General features: G+C 36.5%; 1 protein-coding gene across 1 annotated transcript in view; it reads right to left on the bottom strand.

Annotated features, from left to right (window-relative positions):
- Window positions 1-4,370: 4,370 nt before the first annotated feature.
- The window catches only part of Coq10b (coenzyme Q10B), a 31,072-nt gene continuing 16,607 nt past the window's right edge, over window positions 4,371-18,835 (bottom strand). The window contains exons 2-5 of the mRNA XM_026399304.2: window positions 17,575-17,724; window positions 15,016-15,208; window positions 9,158-9,259; window positions 4,371-5,398 (exon numbers count right to left, since the gene is read on the bottom strand). Coding sequence (XP_026255089.1) covers window positions 5,231-5,398; window positions 9,158-9,259; window positions 15,016-15,208; window positions 17,575-17,724 — 613 coding nt within the window. The 3' untranslated portion in view covers window positions 4,371-5,230. The remainder of the gene's footprint in view (window positions 5,399-9,157; window positions 9,260-15,015; window positions 15,209-17,574; window positions 17,725-18,835) is intronic.

Genomic DNA, 18,835 nt, shown 5'->3' with positions numbered 1-18,835 from the left:
ACCTGGATAGATAAAACAGGAATAACCCATGGGAAATTAGGGAGTCAGATCCTGCTGACTCAGGAAAATTCATGAGGAAGTAAAACATTTCTACTTTAACTGAGATAACCCCTGCTAGGCTCAGAGTTTGGAGCATCCAAAAACCTTTAGTTTGGGGCCTATGGTTTATGTATCTTCTTAGTTCTTACAGCAACAAATTCAGTATGATCATTTTCAAACTTGGTTAAATGCTGGGAACTATCTATGTTGGGAGTTAAGATGCCAATTGTGGTGCTTACCTGTAATCCCAGTGACTCAGTAGCACTGCAAATTCTAGGCCAGCCTCAGCAATTTAGTGAGATCCTGTCTCAAAAAATATAAAAGGGCTGGGGATGTACCTCAGTGGCAAAGTATGGCTGGATTCAACCCTCATACTTTAAAAAATGGAACATTACACAGCTATAATTCCAGAGACTCAGGAGGAAGAGGCAGCAGGATTGCAACAATGACGCCTACCTGGCAACTTGGACCTTGTCTCAAAATGAAGGACCGGAGATGCTCAGTGCTTGCCTGGTATGCATGAGGCCCTGGGTTCAATCCCTAACAACCTCCCCGCAAAATAATGGAAACAGTCTTCCTAGGATACTATGGTTTGTGATGGGAAAAAAATCAAATGGATCTAGAACAGTTATAGCTTGAGAGCATGAATACTTTCAAAAACATCCAGAGAAGTCATGCATCGGTGCACATGGGTAATCCCAGCTACTCCAGGGGCTGAAGCAGGAGGATCACAAATTCAAGGTCAGCCTCAACAACGGAGATCCCAACTCAAAACAAAAAAGGACTAGGGCTGGGGGCTGGGGTTGTGGCTTAGCGGTTGAGAGCTCACCCAGCACGTAGCACATGCAAGGCCCTGGGTTTGACCCTCGCCACCACATAGATTGTGTCCATTCACAACTAAAAAAAATTTATACATACATTTAAAAACCAAGAGAATTTTATAAATTGGATTTGCAATTTTAATTAAATGTTTAGAAATCCTTAGGTTTGCAATATTTAAATGCTCAGGGAAATTTATTTTGCTAATTCCATATAGTATGTGAATATTTAAAGGAATGTTTAATTTTTTAAAGTATAATAAATTCATAAGATTAATAAATTAAGTATTAAGAACAAATAAAATTATTCTGCTCCTTGTTCCAAGAGAAAATATTAAAAAACGATTGGCCTCACAAACAAGGAACACATAAGGAACTCCTGGTCACTAAGGGAAAAGAGTAACAGCCAATACAGTATAGTACTTAAGTGTTAGTGAAGGGAAGAAAAACAGATAAATCTAATTAGAAAGACTGAGCCTGAGAAAAGAGAGCAAGAGTAAGGCAGAGAACTAAAAATAGATTTAAGGGAGCACCTACACTGCAAACTTCAACGACTCTTGGCTCTTTTCTAACTGCTAAGTGTTTGAGTGCTTGTCCCCTCCAATCAACTATAAAACAATGACATATTCTGACACTACAAATTAAAAATCTAGCTCTCAGTCACCCTTTCTCAGAAAGCTGCAAAAGGGTTTCCTTCAGCATTAGGCAGTAAATAAAAATATTAAAAGGCCAAAAGATTCAGGAAATAGGGGCCCAAAATTAGAGAGATGAAGGAAATCCTACAACGACTGCAAGAAATCCCTAAGATTACAGCTGAACAACATCCTAGAGGGCAACCAGTTCAGATTGGAGCAGGAAGATAAAGGCTTGGCTTACAAATAATTGTGTTCAAGTGACTTGAACACTAGAAGTCTATTATCTCCCAAAGGAGAAGTGTAAAGTTGGTACTACAAGGATGGTGTTAAAGAGTTAGCCTCTCTGAAATAATTTGGGTCCTCTCCATAGTAAAAAGATGGAAGATGTAGCCACAAACCTCAGGTCCTCAAACAGTTTAAAAAAAAAAAAAAACCAACACAACACCAAGGAAGAGAAGTTCCTTCTACAGAGAGAATAATTTTACCAAGCAATCCCACTGCTGTAAGTCTTAGATACCACTGACCAGGTAAGTTTATAAAGTTGGTGTTTTCTTTCCCCTTAAAATACGTGGCTGGGCATGGTGGTGCATGCATATAATCCCTGCAGCTCAGGAGGCTGAGACAGGAGGATCCTGAGTTCATTAAGCAACTCAGTGAGACCCTGTCTCTAAATAAAATACAAAATAGGGATGGGGATGTGGCTTAGTGGTTGAGTGGCCCTGAGCTCAATCTCTGGTAATGGCCCCTCTCCCCAAAAAGAAAAAAGAAAAAAATATGGAAAGCACAGATGACAAATTTTAAATAAATAGGTCCTGGTCTCAAGACTGTTGGACCAGGTCAGGCAAGATACAGGAACCAGTGATGTGGGGATTTTAACCTGTTTCTACCACTTCTTGTGACATTAGTCAAGGTTACTTAACCTCTCCATCTCTTTCTTTGTACTGTATGTAAAATGGGGATAATAATAGAATGTATTTGAAAGAGTTACTATGTCTAACACATAGTACTATATAAGTACACAAAACAAAACAAAAAAGTTTTGGTAGTGGGAATTAAACCAATGGGTACTCTACCACTGAGCCATATCCCCAACCCTTTTTTAAAATTTTGAGATATGGGCTCACTAAATTGGCCCCAAACTTGCGATCCTCCTGCCTCAGCCTCCCAAGCAGCTGGGATTACAGGTGAGAACCACCACACACAGCATCAAAAAAATTTTAAGTGCCTAAAAACTTGAGTCTTGAAAATCTATGTGGGTAGCCCCATGAAATCCCAGAGATCTACACGTCGCAGTCTTCTGAACTCTTCTTGTAGATGAGGTAGGAGAAATAAAGGGAAGTATCAAAATTATCCTCAATGAGAGGCTGAGCACAGAATTCCCTGGAGAATACAATCAACTATAGAACGATAACTCTGGCACTCTAAACTTGGGCTTAAGTCTCAGGATTAGCATCCCTTTCAAATGACCATTGTGGTGCTGTATAAATAAAGGAAACACCATAGTTAATCTAAGCAAGAAAACTACTAAAACCAACTCCTAGAACTTGAGAAATTAGATCAGGCAACTAAATTTAATCCAAATTTAGAACATCCTTGAAATGCTACATGAGGGGCTGGGGATGTGGCTCAGGCGGTAGCGCGCTCGCCTGGCATGGGTGCGGCCCGGGTTCGATCCTCAGCACCACATACCAACAAAGATGTTGTGTCCGCCAAGAACTAAAAAATAAATATTAAAAATTCTCTCTCTCTCTCCTCTCTCACTCTTAAAAAAATGAGCACCTGGACAAGGCTAAAACCAGTGCTGTCCTCCTTTTTTCTCTCCTGTGCTTATCCTGCCCATGTCTAGGGAACCTCTTGGGTCAAAGGAATAGTTAGATCAAAGCAACAGTTCAGTATTCCTGAGTTCCCTGACCAAAATGCCATTACATACTCTCATATTAGCCCAGTTACATCCCAATGACAGATTCTGAATCTAAAAGTTTACCTATGATACCATGTACAAGCAATGGTAAGTTTTTATTTCCATCAAAAGAGAAAAAAAATCCAGTATAGGGCATATATGAATTTTTGCAATTTAACAAAAACTCTGGGCTGGGTGCAGTGGAGCCCCCCTGTAACCTGCAGCTCAGGAGGCTCAAGCAGGAAGATCACAAGTTCAAAGCCAGCGTCAGCAACTCAGTGAGGCCCTAAGCAATTCAGTGAGACCCTATCTCTAAAAAGGGCTGTGGCTGTGGATCAGTGGTTAAGCACTCCTCTGTTTAATCCCTGGTACAAAAAAGAAAGAAAAATTGGGGGGGGGGGGTTGGGAGTATAGCTGAGTGGCAAAACACTTGCCTACTACATGGGAGGCCCTGAGTTTAATGATTCCCAGCATTGCAAAAAAGAAAAGAAAAAAAAGGTACATAATTATATGCAGACTACTTATTCTCTGGAAAGATTTCTCATCTATAAGTGAGAATATATTGTTTTACTTGTGTGACAGCACAGCAAAACTCCCATGTGAGTTCTTTACCACTATATAGTCAGTGTCTTAGAGAAAGCAGGTACTCAAAAAAAGATTAACTGAACAAATTCATACACACTCACTTTAAATAAAAACATATTAGTGATTGTTGATCCAAGAAAATAAACTTAGTAGCACTAACCTAACGCCAGAGGGTGGTGTGTATGGAGTGAAAAGAGTGAAGGAGATCAGTATTGATTAAAGGAAGACTGAATTTCACCCAGATTTTTCATAGTCTGTTCCTATAAAAGTATTTTTGTTATGAAATGCTATAACACTTCACTTTCAAACAACACAGTATAATATATACTTTGAAACAACATAGTAATATTTCAATAAACAAAATAACTGTACAAAAAATAGACAAATTAACTTTATTAAGTTACTACTTCAGTTCTTATATTGATTTGTTAAAAAAATATGTTTGGAATATATTACTGAAAGTGAATACATGCAATAAATAGAAAACAGGGATGCAAAGTGCTGGAGATATACCAACCAACTTATTTTCATCTGTTGCTTACTGTGGTAGACAGAATTTAACACGTGATTAGCATTATTGAAAGAGTAGACACAAAACCTGGGAGAAGGCTGCAAACTACTACTCAGTATCATAAAGCTCTGGACCACTTACCCAAACAAAACAAAACAAAACAACAAAACCAAACAAACACCTTCAGTGTTTACCTGGGAGCTAATCTCACAATAACAGTGAATTATCAACTACTACCCATATGAACAATCAAAGTTTTTCACTTTGAATATATGATGATTACTCAAATATTCTAGGTCATATTGCAGGCCCTACAGCAATAAGTTACAAACACTCTGAATATAATAACTTAAACATGATATGGTTAATATATATAGAAGTGCTCCACAGAGGGAGTATTCTTAACTAATCTCTTTCAAGTAAGGTGATAATTAAAAGAATTAAATTTACAGTTTCAACTTCCATACAGAAGAGTAATGTCAATATTCTGGCAATAATGATGATATCCCATTATTATAAATGCAGAACCTGCTGATGTACACATTACTTTGAATTATACTTGATTGAAGAAATAATTCTATTTACAAGTGGGTCCATATTCTATGTGCAAATTTTCAATGGAGCAGGTTTATAATCAAAGTTGGGTTTAGCAAATGCTTTCTGACTTCTGAAAATAAACCACGAAAGCACTTCCTAAAAGTGAACTAAAATTAAAAGTAGGTGACACCAGTTTTTTTTTTCTTTATGTGTGATGAACTTCATGAAACATTAACTCCCGAGGTATACTTGTTTCTGGACCATACAGCTTACATGCTCTTCTTTCAAAGGCAGCTACCATCTGTTTTACAACTTCATCGAAAAACAGAGTAGCAAGCTGCGAGTGTAGAAGTGAGCGGAATTCAAAAGAAATCTGTAAGAAAATGTTAAAAATTGTTTTAGAAAAATCTTTCTTCTGCTAAATTTCCACTGAGGACAAGGTGTTTACACTGTGACCTGGGAATCTAAGGTAAAGTTGGGTAGGTATATAGAGGTGAGACTTTACCATCAGAAGAGGGAATCATCTTTATTGCATTATGCACAACTGCTGGCAAAATAAATTTAACAAGGCCAATGCGGGCTGGGGATGCGGCTCAAGCGGCAGGGCGCTCGCCTGGCATGCGTGCGGCCCGGGTTTGATCCTCAGCACCACATACAAAGATGTTGTGTTCGCCGATAACTAAAAAATAAATATTAAAAAAAAATTCTCTCTCTCTCTTAAAAAAAATAAATAAATAAGGCCAATGCATCTCGTTTCAGAGCTAACAGCCTACATTTGAATAAGCTGGAGAAGACTAGAAATAAAGTTTTACTGTTCTTATTAATGTATACTTCTTGGATGTATCCTACTTCACAAAAGGAATAAGGAAGGGAAGTGACTGTTCTCATAGGCATCATTCCAATGATACATAGCAGCAAGGAGATCACCTGTGTGCACACATGCATGACTCAACCACAAAGCAGAAAGGGCAGGTGATTGTCTCTTATAAGAGTAGCCAGAATTCAATGCAAATGTTTGTTTGCTTTTGAATAAATTTTGTTTTAGTTGTAGATGACACAATACCTTTATTTTATTTATTTATTTTATGTGGTGCTGAGGATCAAATCCAGTGCCTAACATGTCATCACTCTATCACTGAGCCACAACCCCAGCCCAAGGCAAATGTTTTGAGAAATATTTTTTTGTATGTTTGTTTTTTAAATTTTTTTGTGGTTGTAGATGGACAGAATGCCTTTATTTTATTTTTTACTTTTTTTATGTGGTGCTAAGGATCAAACCCAGTGCCTCACACATGCTAGGCAAGTGCTCTGCTGAGCTACATACAGCCCCAGCCTGAGAAACATTTTTTAAAAACGACCAAATGCCCTCTAGATTTTAAAATGTTTTAACTTTTCATCCTTCCCCCCTGCCCCCAAGTACTGAGGATCAAACCCAGTGCCTCCATTGAGCTATGATCTCAGCTCAAAGTTTCATTTTGAAATAATTTTATTTTTATAAAAAGGTTGCAAAACTGGTATAAAGAATCCCATGTACCCATACCCAGATTTCTCCCTCTTTCTAAAAAAAATTTTTTTTGGTCTTAGTTGTAGTTGGACACAATACCTTTATTTTATTTATTTATTTTTATGTGGTGCTGAAGATCAAACCCAGCACACTTAGCACATACTAGGTGAGTACTTTACTGCTAAGCCACAACCCCAGTGCTCCTCCCCTCCTTTTTTGGTACCAGGGATTGTACTCAGGGGCACTCAACCACTGAGCCACATCCATATCCCTATTCTGTATTTTATTTAGAGACAGGGTCTCAGTGAGTTGCTTAGTGCCTCGTTTTTGCTGAGGCTGGCTTTGAACTTGCGTGCAATCCTCCTGCCTCCAACTCCTGAGCTGCTGGGATTACAAGCGTGAACTACCACTCCTGGACAGATTTTTCCATCTTAATGTCCTACGTAACCACAGTATAATTGTCAAAATCAGGAAATTAACAGAGGGAATTCCTTGGAAAATTGGGAATGGAACCACTATTTGACCCAGCTCTATCCCACTCCTCGGTCTATACCCAAAAGACTTAGAAACAGCATACTACAGGAACACAGTTACATCAATGTTTATAGCAGCACAATTCACAATAGCTAAACTATGGAACCAACCTAGATGCCCTTCAATAGATGAATGGATAAAGAAAATGTGGTAGATATACACAATGGAATATTACTCATCAATGAAAGAGAATAAAATCATGGCATTTGCAGGTAAATGGATAAAGTTGGAGAATATAATGCTAAGTGAAGTAAGCCAATCCTAAAAAAACAAATGCCAAATGTTTTCTCCGATATAAGGAGACTGATTCACAATGGGGTTGGGAGCGGGAGCATGGGAAGATTAGACAAACTGTAGATAGGGCAAAGAGGGGGAATAGGGCTGGGGTTGTGGCTCAGTGGTAGAGTGCTCGCCTAGCATGCACAAGGCATTGGGTTCAATCCTCAGCAGCACATGAATGTAAAATAAAGATATTGTGTCCACCTAAAACTGAAAAATAAATTAAAAAGGGGCGGGGGAGCAAGGGGGTTAAAAAAAGATGGTGGAATGAGATGGACATCACTACCCTAAGTACATGTATGAAAAAGACATGAATGGTGTGAATATACTTTGCATACAAGTAGAGAGATGAAAAATTGTACTCTACATATGTAATATGAATTGTAACACATTCTGCTGTCATATATAACAAAAACAATTTTTTTAAATTAAAAAAAAAGGTCCACTTTTTTTTTGTGTGTGTGTGGGGGGGGGGAGGGGACAGGGAGAGGTTGCTGGGGGCTGAACCCAGGACCTTGAGTACACTATGTCTACTAATGTTTTTTTTTTTTTTTAATATTTATTTTTTAGTTATCGGCAGACACAACATCTTTGTATATGTGGTGCTGAGGATCGAACCCGGGCGGCACACATGCCAGGCGAGCACGCTACCACTTGAGCCACATCCTCAGCCTGTCTACTAATGTTTTAATGAGAAAGAGCCGAAAACAAAAATGAAACAATTTAACCAAAATTTTTACCATTTCTTTTTTGTTTGTTTATTTTTTAGTAATGAGGACTGAACCCAGAGCCTTTTGAATGGTAGGCAAGCAATCTACCACTGAGTACTGAACACAAAGGTGCTTTATCACTGAGCTATCCCCATCCCATTTTTTGAGACAGGGTCCTACTAAGTTGCTGAGGTTGGCCTCAAGCTTACAATTATCCTGCCTCAGCCTCTTGAGTTGTTGGAATTGCAGATGTGTGCCACTGTACACCTGGATCACCAGCATAACTTAGCATTCAATGCCTGACTGGGCATGGTAGCACACACCTATAATTCTAGCAACTTGGAAAGCTGAAGCAAGAGGATTACAAGTTCTAGGCTAGCCTCAGCAACTTAGCAAGACCCTGTCTTAAAATTGAAAAAAAAAAAAAAAAAAAAGGTGGGGCAATGGCTGGGGATTTATTTCAGTGGTCAATCACCCGAGTTCTGTCTGTAGCAGGAAACAAACAAAAAGATTCAATGCCTGAGTTACTAAGTTGCAAGACAAAGAACAACTTATATTACCTGCTGCCAAAGAAATTTATAGGAGGCTTTAAGTTTTCTATTTTTAAAGTGATAAGAAGAAAATTATGAGTCCCTAGATTCTAAAATCAGAGTTTCTCCTTTATTCTTCATTTCTACATATAACATGCAATATATAGATTTAATTTGGTATCAATTTTAAATTGTTACTAAGTTTAAATGTTTTTAACTGATATAGTAAATTCATGGCATGTGGAGTTTTTTGTTTGTTTTTTCTGCATTACAGGTGAGCAAACCCACCTCATGCATCCTAGACAAATGTTCTACTACTGAGCTACATCCTCAGCCCAGGCATATATCTTAAAATCTATAGATCTGTAAAACATAGAAAAGAGAGAAAGAAATATTCACTGTTGCAAGATTAGAACAGAGAAAAAAATGTTCATAGCATTGGTGCAGCAAAATGTAATCAATACTCAGAAATTTGAGATTTTTAAAAAACTGAGCTTTGGTTATCTCTATGCATGACTTCAGTACTCACTTCACTTTATATGTGAAACAAATCAAGGACTTTTTGAGAAACTTACTGAAAAATCCAAGGTACAAGTTCTTGGGTAGCCAGGAAGACCTGGTCTAAAACGCCAATTGGTCTCCAAATGATTGAAAAGTTTCCCATCAGTACAGGATGCCTAGAATAAGACAAAAACAAAACAAAACAAACAAACAAAAAAACTACAGTTAAGTACCTTTTGGATTAATAAGAATCTACCTTTTTTTTTTTTCAAAGAAAAAAATCTGATTTTTATAGGTCAGACCACAGGAGATGAAGATATTTAACAGCTTGATGCTAGGAAGGAACTTTTTAACCAAAACTAGTTATTTTTTCTTTTCTTTCAGAATCCCCAAGACTGCCAGTTTTTCTTTCTTTCATAGCTATTACCCACTATACTACTTAGATTTCTCTCCTCTAGCAATAGAACAGGGAGTGATATTTTTGGAAGCTTATTTCCAGATCTACCACTTAAAAGGGATCCTGAAAAAGCTAAACTCTTGTACCATATTTCCTTGAAATGTAAAATAATACCTGCTATATACCATTTCTACGAGATGGATAAAATGGTTATAAGGTACCTGGTACAGTTAGAACAATTCTATAATTCTCTATTACCCAAATTTCTCTTGTTAATCATATTTAGTCTTTCCCCTTCTTTATTATTATTATTATTATTGGTGGTATTGGGAATTAACCCAGGGTTGCTCTATACCAATGAGCCATATCTCCAGTGCCTTTTTAATTTTTTAAAAATTCTTAATTTTTTAGTTGTAGATGGACACAATGTATGTATGTATGTATGTATATATGTATTTTTATGTGGTGCTGAATATCAAACCAAGTTGTCACACATGCAAGGGAGGTGCTCTACCACTGAGCCAGAGCCTCAGCCCTCCCCAGCTCCTTTGACACAGGGTCTTACTAAATTGCCCAGGCTGACCTCAACCTTGCAATAATCCTGCCTCAGTCTCCTGTGTAGCTGGGATTACAGTATTGTGCCACCCCAACCAGTTCAGCTTTTTTACCTAAAACCCTCAGATGTTATTGGGCATTATTACACTAATAAACAATTGACTTCAAGAATACCTATCACATTCCTTTAGCAGCAGACTGTTTCCAAGTGTACAACTTCCTCCTCAGCTCTTTAGGCATATCCTGAAGTCAATAATCAAGCCTCTTTATCCCTTTTTCTTTGGTGATAGATTCCCCTCAAGAGTTTAGAATGCCCTTCCCCTAAGGCTATAATCACTACAAACACATTAGCAAAATTGGGACTTGCATAGATAAACTGTTTTTCCTCCAAGTACTTTTTTACTTTTTCTTTCCCAGTTGTAGCCCCTCTGAACAAAGAACACAGGACCATTTCTCTGACTCAATTCTGAATTTCTCCATAGATATTGGAGCCAAAGCAGAAATTCTTTTGCAGTTTCTAACTTTCTCTTCACCTACACACTCTTGAATGAATTATCACCATGAATTACCAGCCAGTAACATGGTAAAATTATTATTAAAAAGATCAATAGCACCCAAGCTAAAAAAGCATTTATATGCTCCATTCACATGTTTATAAAAAGAAATGATAACATTATTTTAACTTGAAAAGTGGAAACCAGTGAATGTTAAAAATTCATATAGGGTTGGGGATCTAGCTCAGTGGTAAAGTACTTGCTCAGCATACATAAGGCCCTGTGTTCAACCTCCAGCACTGGAAAAAAAAGGAAAGAAAAAAATTAATTTTGACATATTAACATACTAATAATTAAAATACTATTAACTAATAGGTGAATTATGCTAAGTCACTGGAGAGAAGTAAATTTTTAGCCATACATGTATATTTCAATAACTGCCAACTCTCTAATTTTTAATACCAGTAAGTATCTACAATGAATGGTGGCATATATGTGTAGTCCCAGTTACTGGGGGGGCTGAGGCAGGAGTTCAAGACTACTTGGGCAACACAGCAAGTCCCTGTCTCAAAAAAATAAAAAATAAAAAATATGGGGCTGGGGTTGTGGCTCAGTGATAAAAGTGCTTGCCTAGCAGTGTGAGGCCCTGGGTTCGATCCTCAGCACTACATATGAATAAATAAATAAAGTTAAAAATCCATTGGCAACTAAAAAAATTTTTTAAAAAAACTATAATGAAATCTTATTATTTCAGTAATTTAAGTTTAAGATAATACATTTTGGCTGGGCATGGTGGTGCATGCCTATAATCCTAGCTACTCGGGACATGAGACAGAAGGATGCCAAGTTCGAGGTAAGCCTGTGCAACTCAGTGAGACCCTGTTTCAAAATAAAAAGGGCTGAGGAAGTAGCTCAGTGGTAAAGCTCTCCTGGTTTCAATCCCCAGTACAGCAAAAAAAACCCAGAAAAGATAACACATTTTGCCCTTCTTTATAATCACATAAGAAGCTTACAGGAAACTTAACACTGAAGGAAAAACAGCTTTTGGAAATACTTACTATAATACCTCCCCCTCTGACTATTTTTATACAAAATATGGCAGTGTGCACTCACACCAATGATGTAGTCCAAGGACACATGGATTTTTACTGGTATTTTTTGACATGAATGATATTACCAAAGACCTTATCCCTAAGAGCAGAGATATTTAACACAGATGCACCTGTTATTATAATGACCTTCTACTGGTTGTTCTAAGTAAATTGACCAAGTCTGTCAAATACACTAACCCAAACAAAATTTTTATATTGTAAACCAGGAAGTCAGATTATTTGAAATGTTTGTTGTCCCTGTTAAATCTGAAAACTTCCAAGGGCTTGTGATGATTATAGATTCATGTAGATTAGAATTACTGACATATTAAGTGATAGGCACATTTTAGTAAGTTAATAATTCATAGACATGTAACACAGCTTCTGTGGTTCCCTTGTTATAATGATTATTACTATATGTTACAAAAATGTATTAAGTATTAAAATCTAACACCTGAACTGAAGGATAACTGAAAGCTAAGCACACAAAATTCTGTGTTATTCTCAATTATATCTTTGAAAATAAACTTGTATATAAAGTGACACAGCTTTTTATAATGGAAAAGTGTTTGGAATACAGTACTGAAGGTTGAATCAAAGGGCACTTTAAAACTGAGTGTTAGGCTGGGGATAGAGTTCAGTTGGTAGAGTGCTTCCCTACCATGCACAAGGCCATGGGTTAAAAAAACAAAACAACAACAAAACAAACAAAAAAAAAACTGAGTGTCATCCCCACCTCTTTTTAGTTATAGGGGGACACAAGATGTTTATTTTATTTGTTTGTTTTTATGTGGTGCCAGGGATCGAACCCAGTGTGCCTCACGCATGCTAGGCAAGCGATCTTACCACTGAGCCACATCCCTGGCCCCATCCAACTCTTTGAGACAAAGAGTCTTACTAAGTTGTCCAGTTTGGCCTCAAAGTTGTGATCCTCCTGCCTCAGCCTCCTGAGTTGTATGCAACTGTGCCCAGCTACAGTGTGAATTTTTTTAGGGTTATTAATCTCCTTAAGCTTCATAAAAGTTAGATAGCAATGATCATATAGGTTATTATGAAAAGTTTAAAAAATCCATTCTCCTCATATGTGCTGAAAATAACAGATGATTATGAACATCTCTGATCTTCAGGAGTCCAAGAATACAGGTAGTGATAGCTTCATATGAAAGGACTGATTGCCACATTGTTTGTGCTGAGGACACAGAGAGAAAAAAGACAGTGTCCCTTGGGGCTGGGGTTGTGGCTCAGTGGCAGAGTGCTTGCTTAGCATGTGCATGACACTGGGTTGGATTATCAGCACTGCATATAAATGATTAAAACAAAGATTCATTGACAACTAAAAATAGAGTCCCTTCCCTCAAGTTCTTCAATCTTGTCCAAAAAATCCAGTGGAAAAAATATGACAGAGAAATAAAGTACATACAAAGCCCAGAAGAATCACTGAGGTAGGACTGATGATTTACATGAAAAGAAAGGGAGCATATAACACTAGACAGCTGGAATTTGAAGGATTAATAGGCAAGGAGAGAAGTACACTGCAGGTAGAGGAGTGAACAATATGCCAAAACACATGGCTGTGGAACAAGTACTATTTGGTGCAATCATGGAACTTTAAGATATGTGGTATACCTGAAAATTAAGGGGAGGGGGCCCCCGTGCAACGATAAAGAGATTGACTTTATCCTGTATATTTTAAGAAGCCAGAGAAGGTAAGAAAGTCAGAGGATAGAGTGGTTTTTTTTTTTTTAAGAGTTCTTTATTTAGATGCTGCATAAAATACTAATGTTTAAGTTATAAGAGCTTGAAATGGTAAGAAATTGAGGTCAGAGAACAATAAAAATTTAAGATTATAATTCACTGATTTTGGACAAACTAAAGTGTTAGCTCTTTGACTCTAGGTAAGTTATCTAACTCTTCCAAGCCTTAATTTGCTCTAGGAGATAAGGAATAATAAGATTTGACCCTCAAAAGGCTGTTGTAAGGGGCTGGGGATGTGGCTCAAGCGGTAGCGCGCTCGCCTAGCATGCATGCGGCCTGGGTTCGATCCTCAGCACCACATACAAACGAAGATGTTGTGTCCGCCGAGAACTAAGAAAAAATAAATAAATATTAAAAATTCTCTCTCTGTCCCCCTCTCTCTCTTTAAAAAAAAAAAAAAAAAGGCTATTGTAAGAATTAAAAGAGCAATTAAAGCATTAAGAGCTCCAGTAAAGGGGCTGGGGCTGGGGCTCAGTGGTAGTACACTTGCCTGGCATGTGTGAGGCACTGGGTTCGGTCCTCAGCACCACACAAAAATAAAAGTAAGTGTCCATCCACAACTAAAAAAAATATATATATTAAAAAAAATTAAAATAAAATAAAAGGCCATTAGCTACACACAGTGACATATGCCTGTAATCCCAGCTACTTAGGAGGCTGAAGCAGTCAGAAAACAAGTTCAAAGCCAGTGTGGGTGACCAGGGGACCCTGTCTGAAAAATAAAACATAAAAAGATAAAAAGAGCTGGAGTGTAGCTCAGTGGTAGAGAACTCCTGGATTCTGAAAAAACAGAAAAAAAAAAAAGCTTTGGCCAGTACAAGGTAAGAATTTGAAAGAAATGAAGTATTACTCCTTGGAATTCTCCAATTTTTTATTTTTTAAGTCTAGGTTTCTTTTTTTTTTTCCAAGTGTATCCTTCTCTGAAAAGGGTAAGATGATTAGTACAAGGTAACAGGAGCTGGCATTTCAATTCCTGTTACATGGCAGGAGGACCTCAACAATGTTAATATTCTCCACATTTGTATCTTTTCTACCTTTCCTCATCTTCTACCACTTTTCATTCATTCTTTAACTTAAAAAAAAATACTTATTAAAATTTCCCCCAGTATTCAAAATATATATTTTTAAATAGTACAAAGATTAAATTAAAATATTTCTCACTTGTGTAACCCAAGTGATCTTTCCTAAGTGGTTAGACCTCAACAGAAAAAAAAAAAAAAAAAAAAAAAAAAAGGAAAAGGATAATGCTAACATTGCATATAAAAAATAACACAATTAGGAGATAAAATAAATGGTTCATTTCCTCTCCTCCTGGTTTAGAGACACCCTTTTATGCTTTAAGACATTAAACTAGGGGCTGGGGATGTGGCTCAAGCGGTAGCGCGCTTGCCTGGCATGCGTGCGGCCCGGGTTCGATCCTCAGCACCACATACCAACAAAGATGTTGTGTCTGCCGAGAACTAAAAAATAAATATTAAAAAATTCTCTCTCTCTCTCTCTCTCTCTCTCTCTCTCTCTCTCTCTCTCTCTCTCTCCTCTCTCTCACTTCTCTTTAAAAAAAAAAAAAAAAAAAAAGACATTAAACTATTTGGTGTTGTTTGGGGAAACAGAAAAAAACAAACAAAAAACAGAGCTATTACCTTTACCAAATGTGGTTTCACCAAGGTTACTACTGATGTGTATCGCTCCAGCACAGGTGGAAATCCAATTTCTAATCGTGTTTTACAATATCCAGATCTCTTTAATATTACATCTGATTTTTTGCACCAAGGAACGAAATGCTTGTAATCCTCCATTTCTGATACTACATCATACATTTCCTCCATTGAATATCTTTTAAAAAAAGATGAGGGGCATTAACTGCTTATTATATATGATATACATACATTTTAAATTGAACATGAAAAAACTTACTCATAAATAATTTTTCATGTATGTTGAACCATACTATAGAATGAATGACTTCAAAACACAGAAATTAGAAGGGCTCTACATAGACACATACAGCAGAGGTCACAATATAGTGGCTCATAGGTTGAATCTGGCTGTAGATGTGTTTTTTCAATTTTTCACTAGTTGCCAGTACTTAAAAACTCAGACTTTATAGTAAAACAACAACAACAAAACTTTAAAATTGAAAAGTCTTGCAGCCACTATATCCACATCTTTGCATAATATGAACTGGTCTGAGATGACTAATAATCCCTTACTGGAGCCAGGAATTTCACTTTCAGCAATTTAACACTCAAAAATACTCCCATAATGTACAAAACAAAGATGTTTACTTCAATACTGATGTGAAAGGGTGGAAAAAAATGGAAGCAACCCAAATCTTTGTCAGTACATAGATATCAACAAATGTTTAATAAAATCATGCTAGGTAAGGTAGTGTATGGGTATAATCCCAGCTACTCAGGAGGCTGAAGTAGAAGGATCACAAGTTTGAGGTAGGCTTGGGCAACTTAGTAAGACCCTGTCTCAAAATTCCCAATACTGCTAAGTTAGTAAGTAAAAAACCAAAAAAGTAAATGTTTAATGAATCATAATAAAAGATTACTATGGGACTCTATACTGGTTACTTTAAAATTTTGGTCAAATATATATTGTAAGGCACAGTTTACAGCGTGTTATTAATGAGAAAAGCACATTATAAAGCAAAATATCTACAACTAACAAAAAAGTATACAAATACACTGTGTTCCTCAATTTAAACTTACTTGATATTTGTTTTCTCCTAAAAATAATTGTCAATAGTTGTCAAATGAATACATTTAAAAAGTGCTGGAAGGATATAACAATTAACATCAACTCAGAGAAAAAAAGGAAGGTTAAAATAGACTAACTCCTTAGACTATATGCTTCCATGTTATTATTTTTATATAAGGAGGTAATACTGCTGCAATTTTAGAAAAAAAAATGAACTATTTTAGAATACCAAAAAAAAAAAAAAAAAAAGCCTACTGTTTAGTTCTTGTTGTTTTTGTTTAGGGTAATGGGTATTAAATCCAGGGGCACTTTACCACTGAGCTATACTCTAGTCTTTGAAATTTTGAGATTGGGTCATGCTAATTTGCTCAGGCTGGCCTCCTACCTCAGTCTCCCAGGTAGCTGGGATTATAGGCATACAATACCACTTCTGGCTCCTGTTCTTTTTATGAGTCAGCATAACCTCCTAATACCAAAAGCTAATAAAAGAACATGAAAAGAAAATTACATACCAACATCCCTTATAAGTAGTGAGGCAAATACTCTGAAGAAAAATATTAACAAACAGAATCCGAAATATATTATAAAGATATAATGATCAAATCAAACTAATTGAGTGATATATGAATAATTTAATATAAAGAATTTTACAATTATAATCACATTCATTGCAAAAAAGGAAAAACTATGATTAATTCTATAGGTCATAAAATACCCGAAGCAAGTCTATTAGAGTAAGAAATAATACAGAGATGCTACATTATGTACCACTGTTCTGAAAATATTAGCTAAAATATCCAATCAGAGCATGAAATATAAAGCATATGTGCTGAAAAATTAACCAAATTTATCGACTGGTAGATGATACAAACATCAATTCAGAAGAAGCAATTCAAAATTTAGTAAGGTGGCCTGTTAGGAAATAATTAGAAACCAATAGCTTTCCTATATTAACCAAAACCAGTTAGAAAAACTAGCATAGCAATGTAAAATATGTAGAAATAAATTTTACAAAAATATCTCAGGGCTTAAATAAAAAAACAAACAGCAAAACTCCATTGTCACATATAAAATACAACCTGAATAATAAGCCAGATATATAGTACTTTTGCTTATAAAGACTCAACACTGTTATTATATGATTCACCCCAAAATGATATAGTAATTTAAAAAAATCACAACCTAAATCACAAAAAAAGTGTTTTTGGAAGCAACCGAATTTGAGCCTTTCTTTGTTTAAACTCTCTCGAGAATTGCCAAAAATACAACATACAGAAACGCAGGTCATAAATTATTTTCATTTTATGTCAAGGCTTAAATCTGTCTTATAATCATTCAATAACAAATATTTATAAAACTGCAAGGGGCAATGGAAAAACCAATATAAAAAAGCAGTTTAGTCTAAGAAAATAATTTGGAGAGAAAGAGGCACAATACTTTATTAAAAAAACTGTGAATATGTTCTTTTAGTAGAATTATTATTATATACAAACCCTATAATTCTTCTCTCTGAATATTCTTTTCTTTTGTTTATTAAGGGTGAAGCAATTTTGAAGAAAGTTCTTGAATATATCTCCTTAGGCAAAACTGAGTTATGTAGTGGAAGAGTTCTGCTCATCAGTATACCACAGGAAGCTAAATATCTAAAAAGATAAAAATCATCCAATTTAGATTGACAGTAAAAATTAAGAGGAAGCACAAATTATAGAGACTGTAAAAAGTTATCATATTTCTTAAGACTTTGTAATTTTAGAGTAAAAAAACGACACACACACACACACACAGGCATAGATAAAAATAAATCTTTGTTTTTCTACTGGGGATCCAAGGGAGCTTTACCACTGAACATCATCCCTAGTCCTTTTCTGCTTATTTTTTTTTTTAATATTTATTTATTTTTTCTTAGTTCTCGGCGGACACAACATCTTTGTTGGTATGTGATGCTGAGGATCGAACCCGGGCCGCACGCATGCTAGGCGAGCGCGCTACCGCTTGAGCCACATCCCCAGCCCCTTTTCTGCTTATTTTTGAGACAGGGTCTTGCTAAATTGTTGTTCCATACTCCTGCTTCAGCCTCTCCAGTCACTGAAGTTACAGGCATGTGCCACTATTGCCTGGCTGCCTCGACTATTGTGGCCAAACTAGCAGGTTCCTGCAAGGGGCAATGGGAGAATGGAAGAAATACAGTCAACAAATGTAGATCTTGAAGATAAATTTGGAGTTGGATGGAGCGCTACTCTCTGATGGAGAAGCAGGTCTAAAGAATTACACCAGCAATCTTTATTTTATATATATATATCTATCTATCTCAGATTAAAGACTATGCAAGCATTATTCTTTGTATTCATGAAAGTTAGAGTTAGCAACAGTATGTGGCTATTTCCTCATTACAATGTGCAATGTTAGGAGCATTGTGCAGCTCTCAAGAAAGTGCATTGTTTAAAGTTACTAATTCCGGGCAGATTCAGGGGCAGCAGAACTGGTGAAACATTGTGGTTATCTTAGCAAGGAAGTTCCTTCCTTCCCAGGAGCTGCTGTGCCTGGGAATAAGGCAGAGGCTGATATAACTCTAGCATGGAAGACATCTCCATAGCAACTGGGCATCCTATGACTTTGCACAGAAACTTTCTCAGTATGTTACAGCCATGAAGTCATCAGGGGACCCCAATCTCAGACACTGGTCTCCCAGACACTGTCACTGCTTTCCACACCTGGCCAGAAAAATAAAGCATCTTAAGCACCATTAAGAAAACT

This window comes from Urocitellus parryii, chromosome 1 (genome assembly GCF_045843805.1).
Source record: "Urocitellus parryii isolate mUroPar1 chromosome 1, mUroPar1.hap1, whole genome shotgun sequence".
Classification (NCBI taxonomy): Eukaryota; Metazoa; Chordata; class Mammalia; order Rodentia; family Sciuridae; genus Urocitellus; species Urocitellus parryii.
The sequence above is the reverse complement of the archived record's forward strand: the minus strand, read 5'-3'. Positions and strand labels throughout refer to the sequence as shown.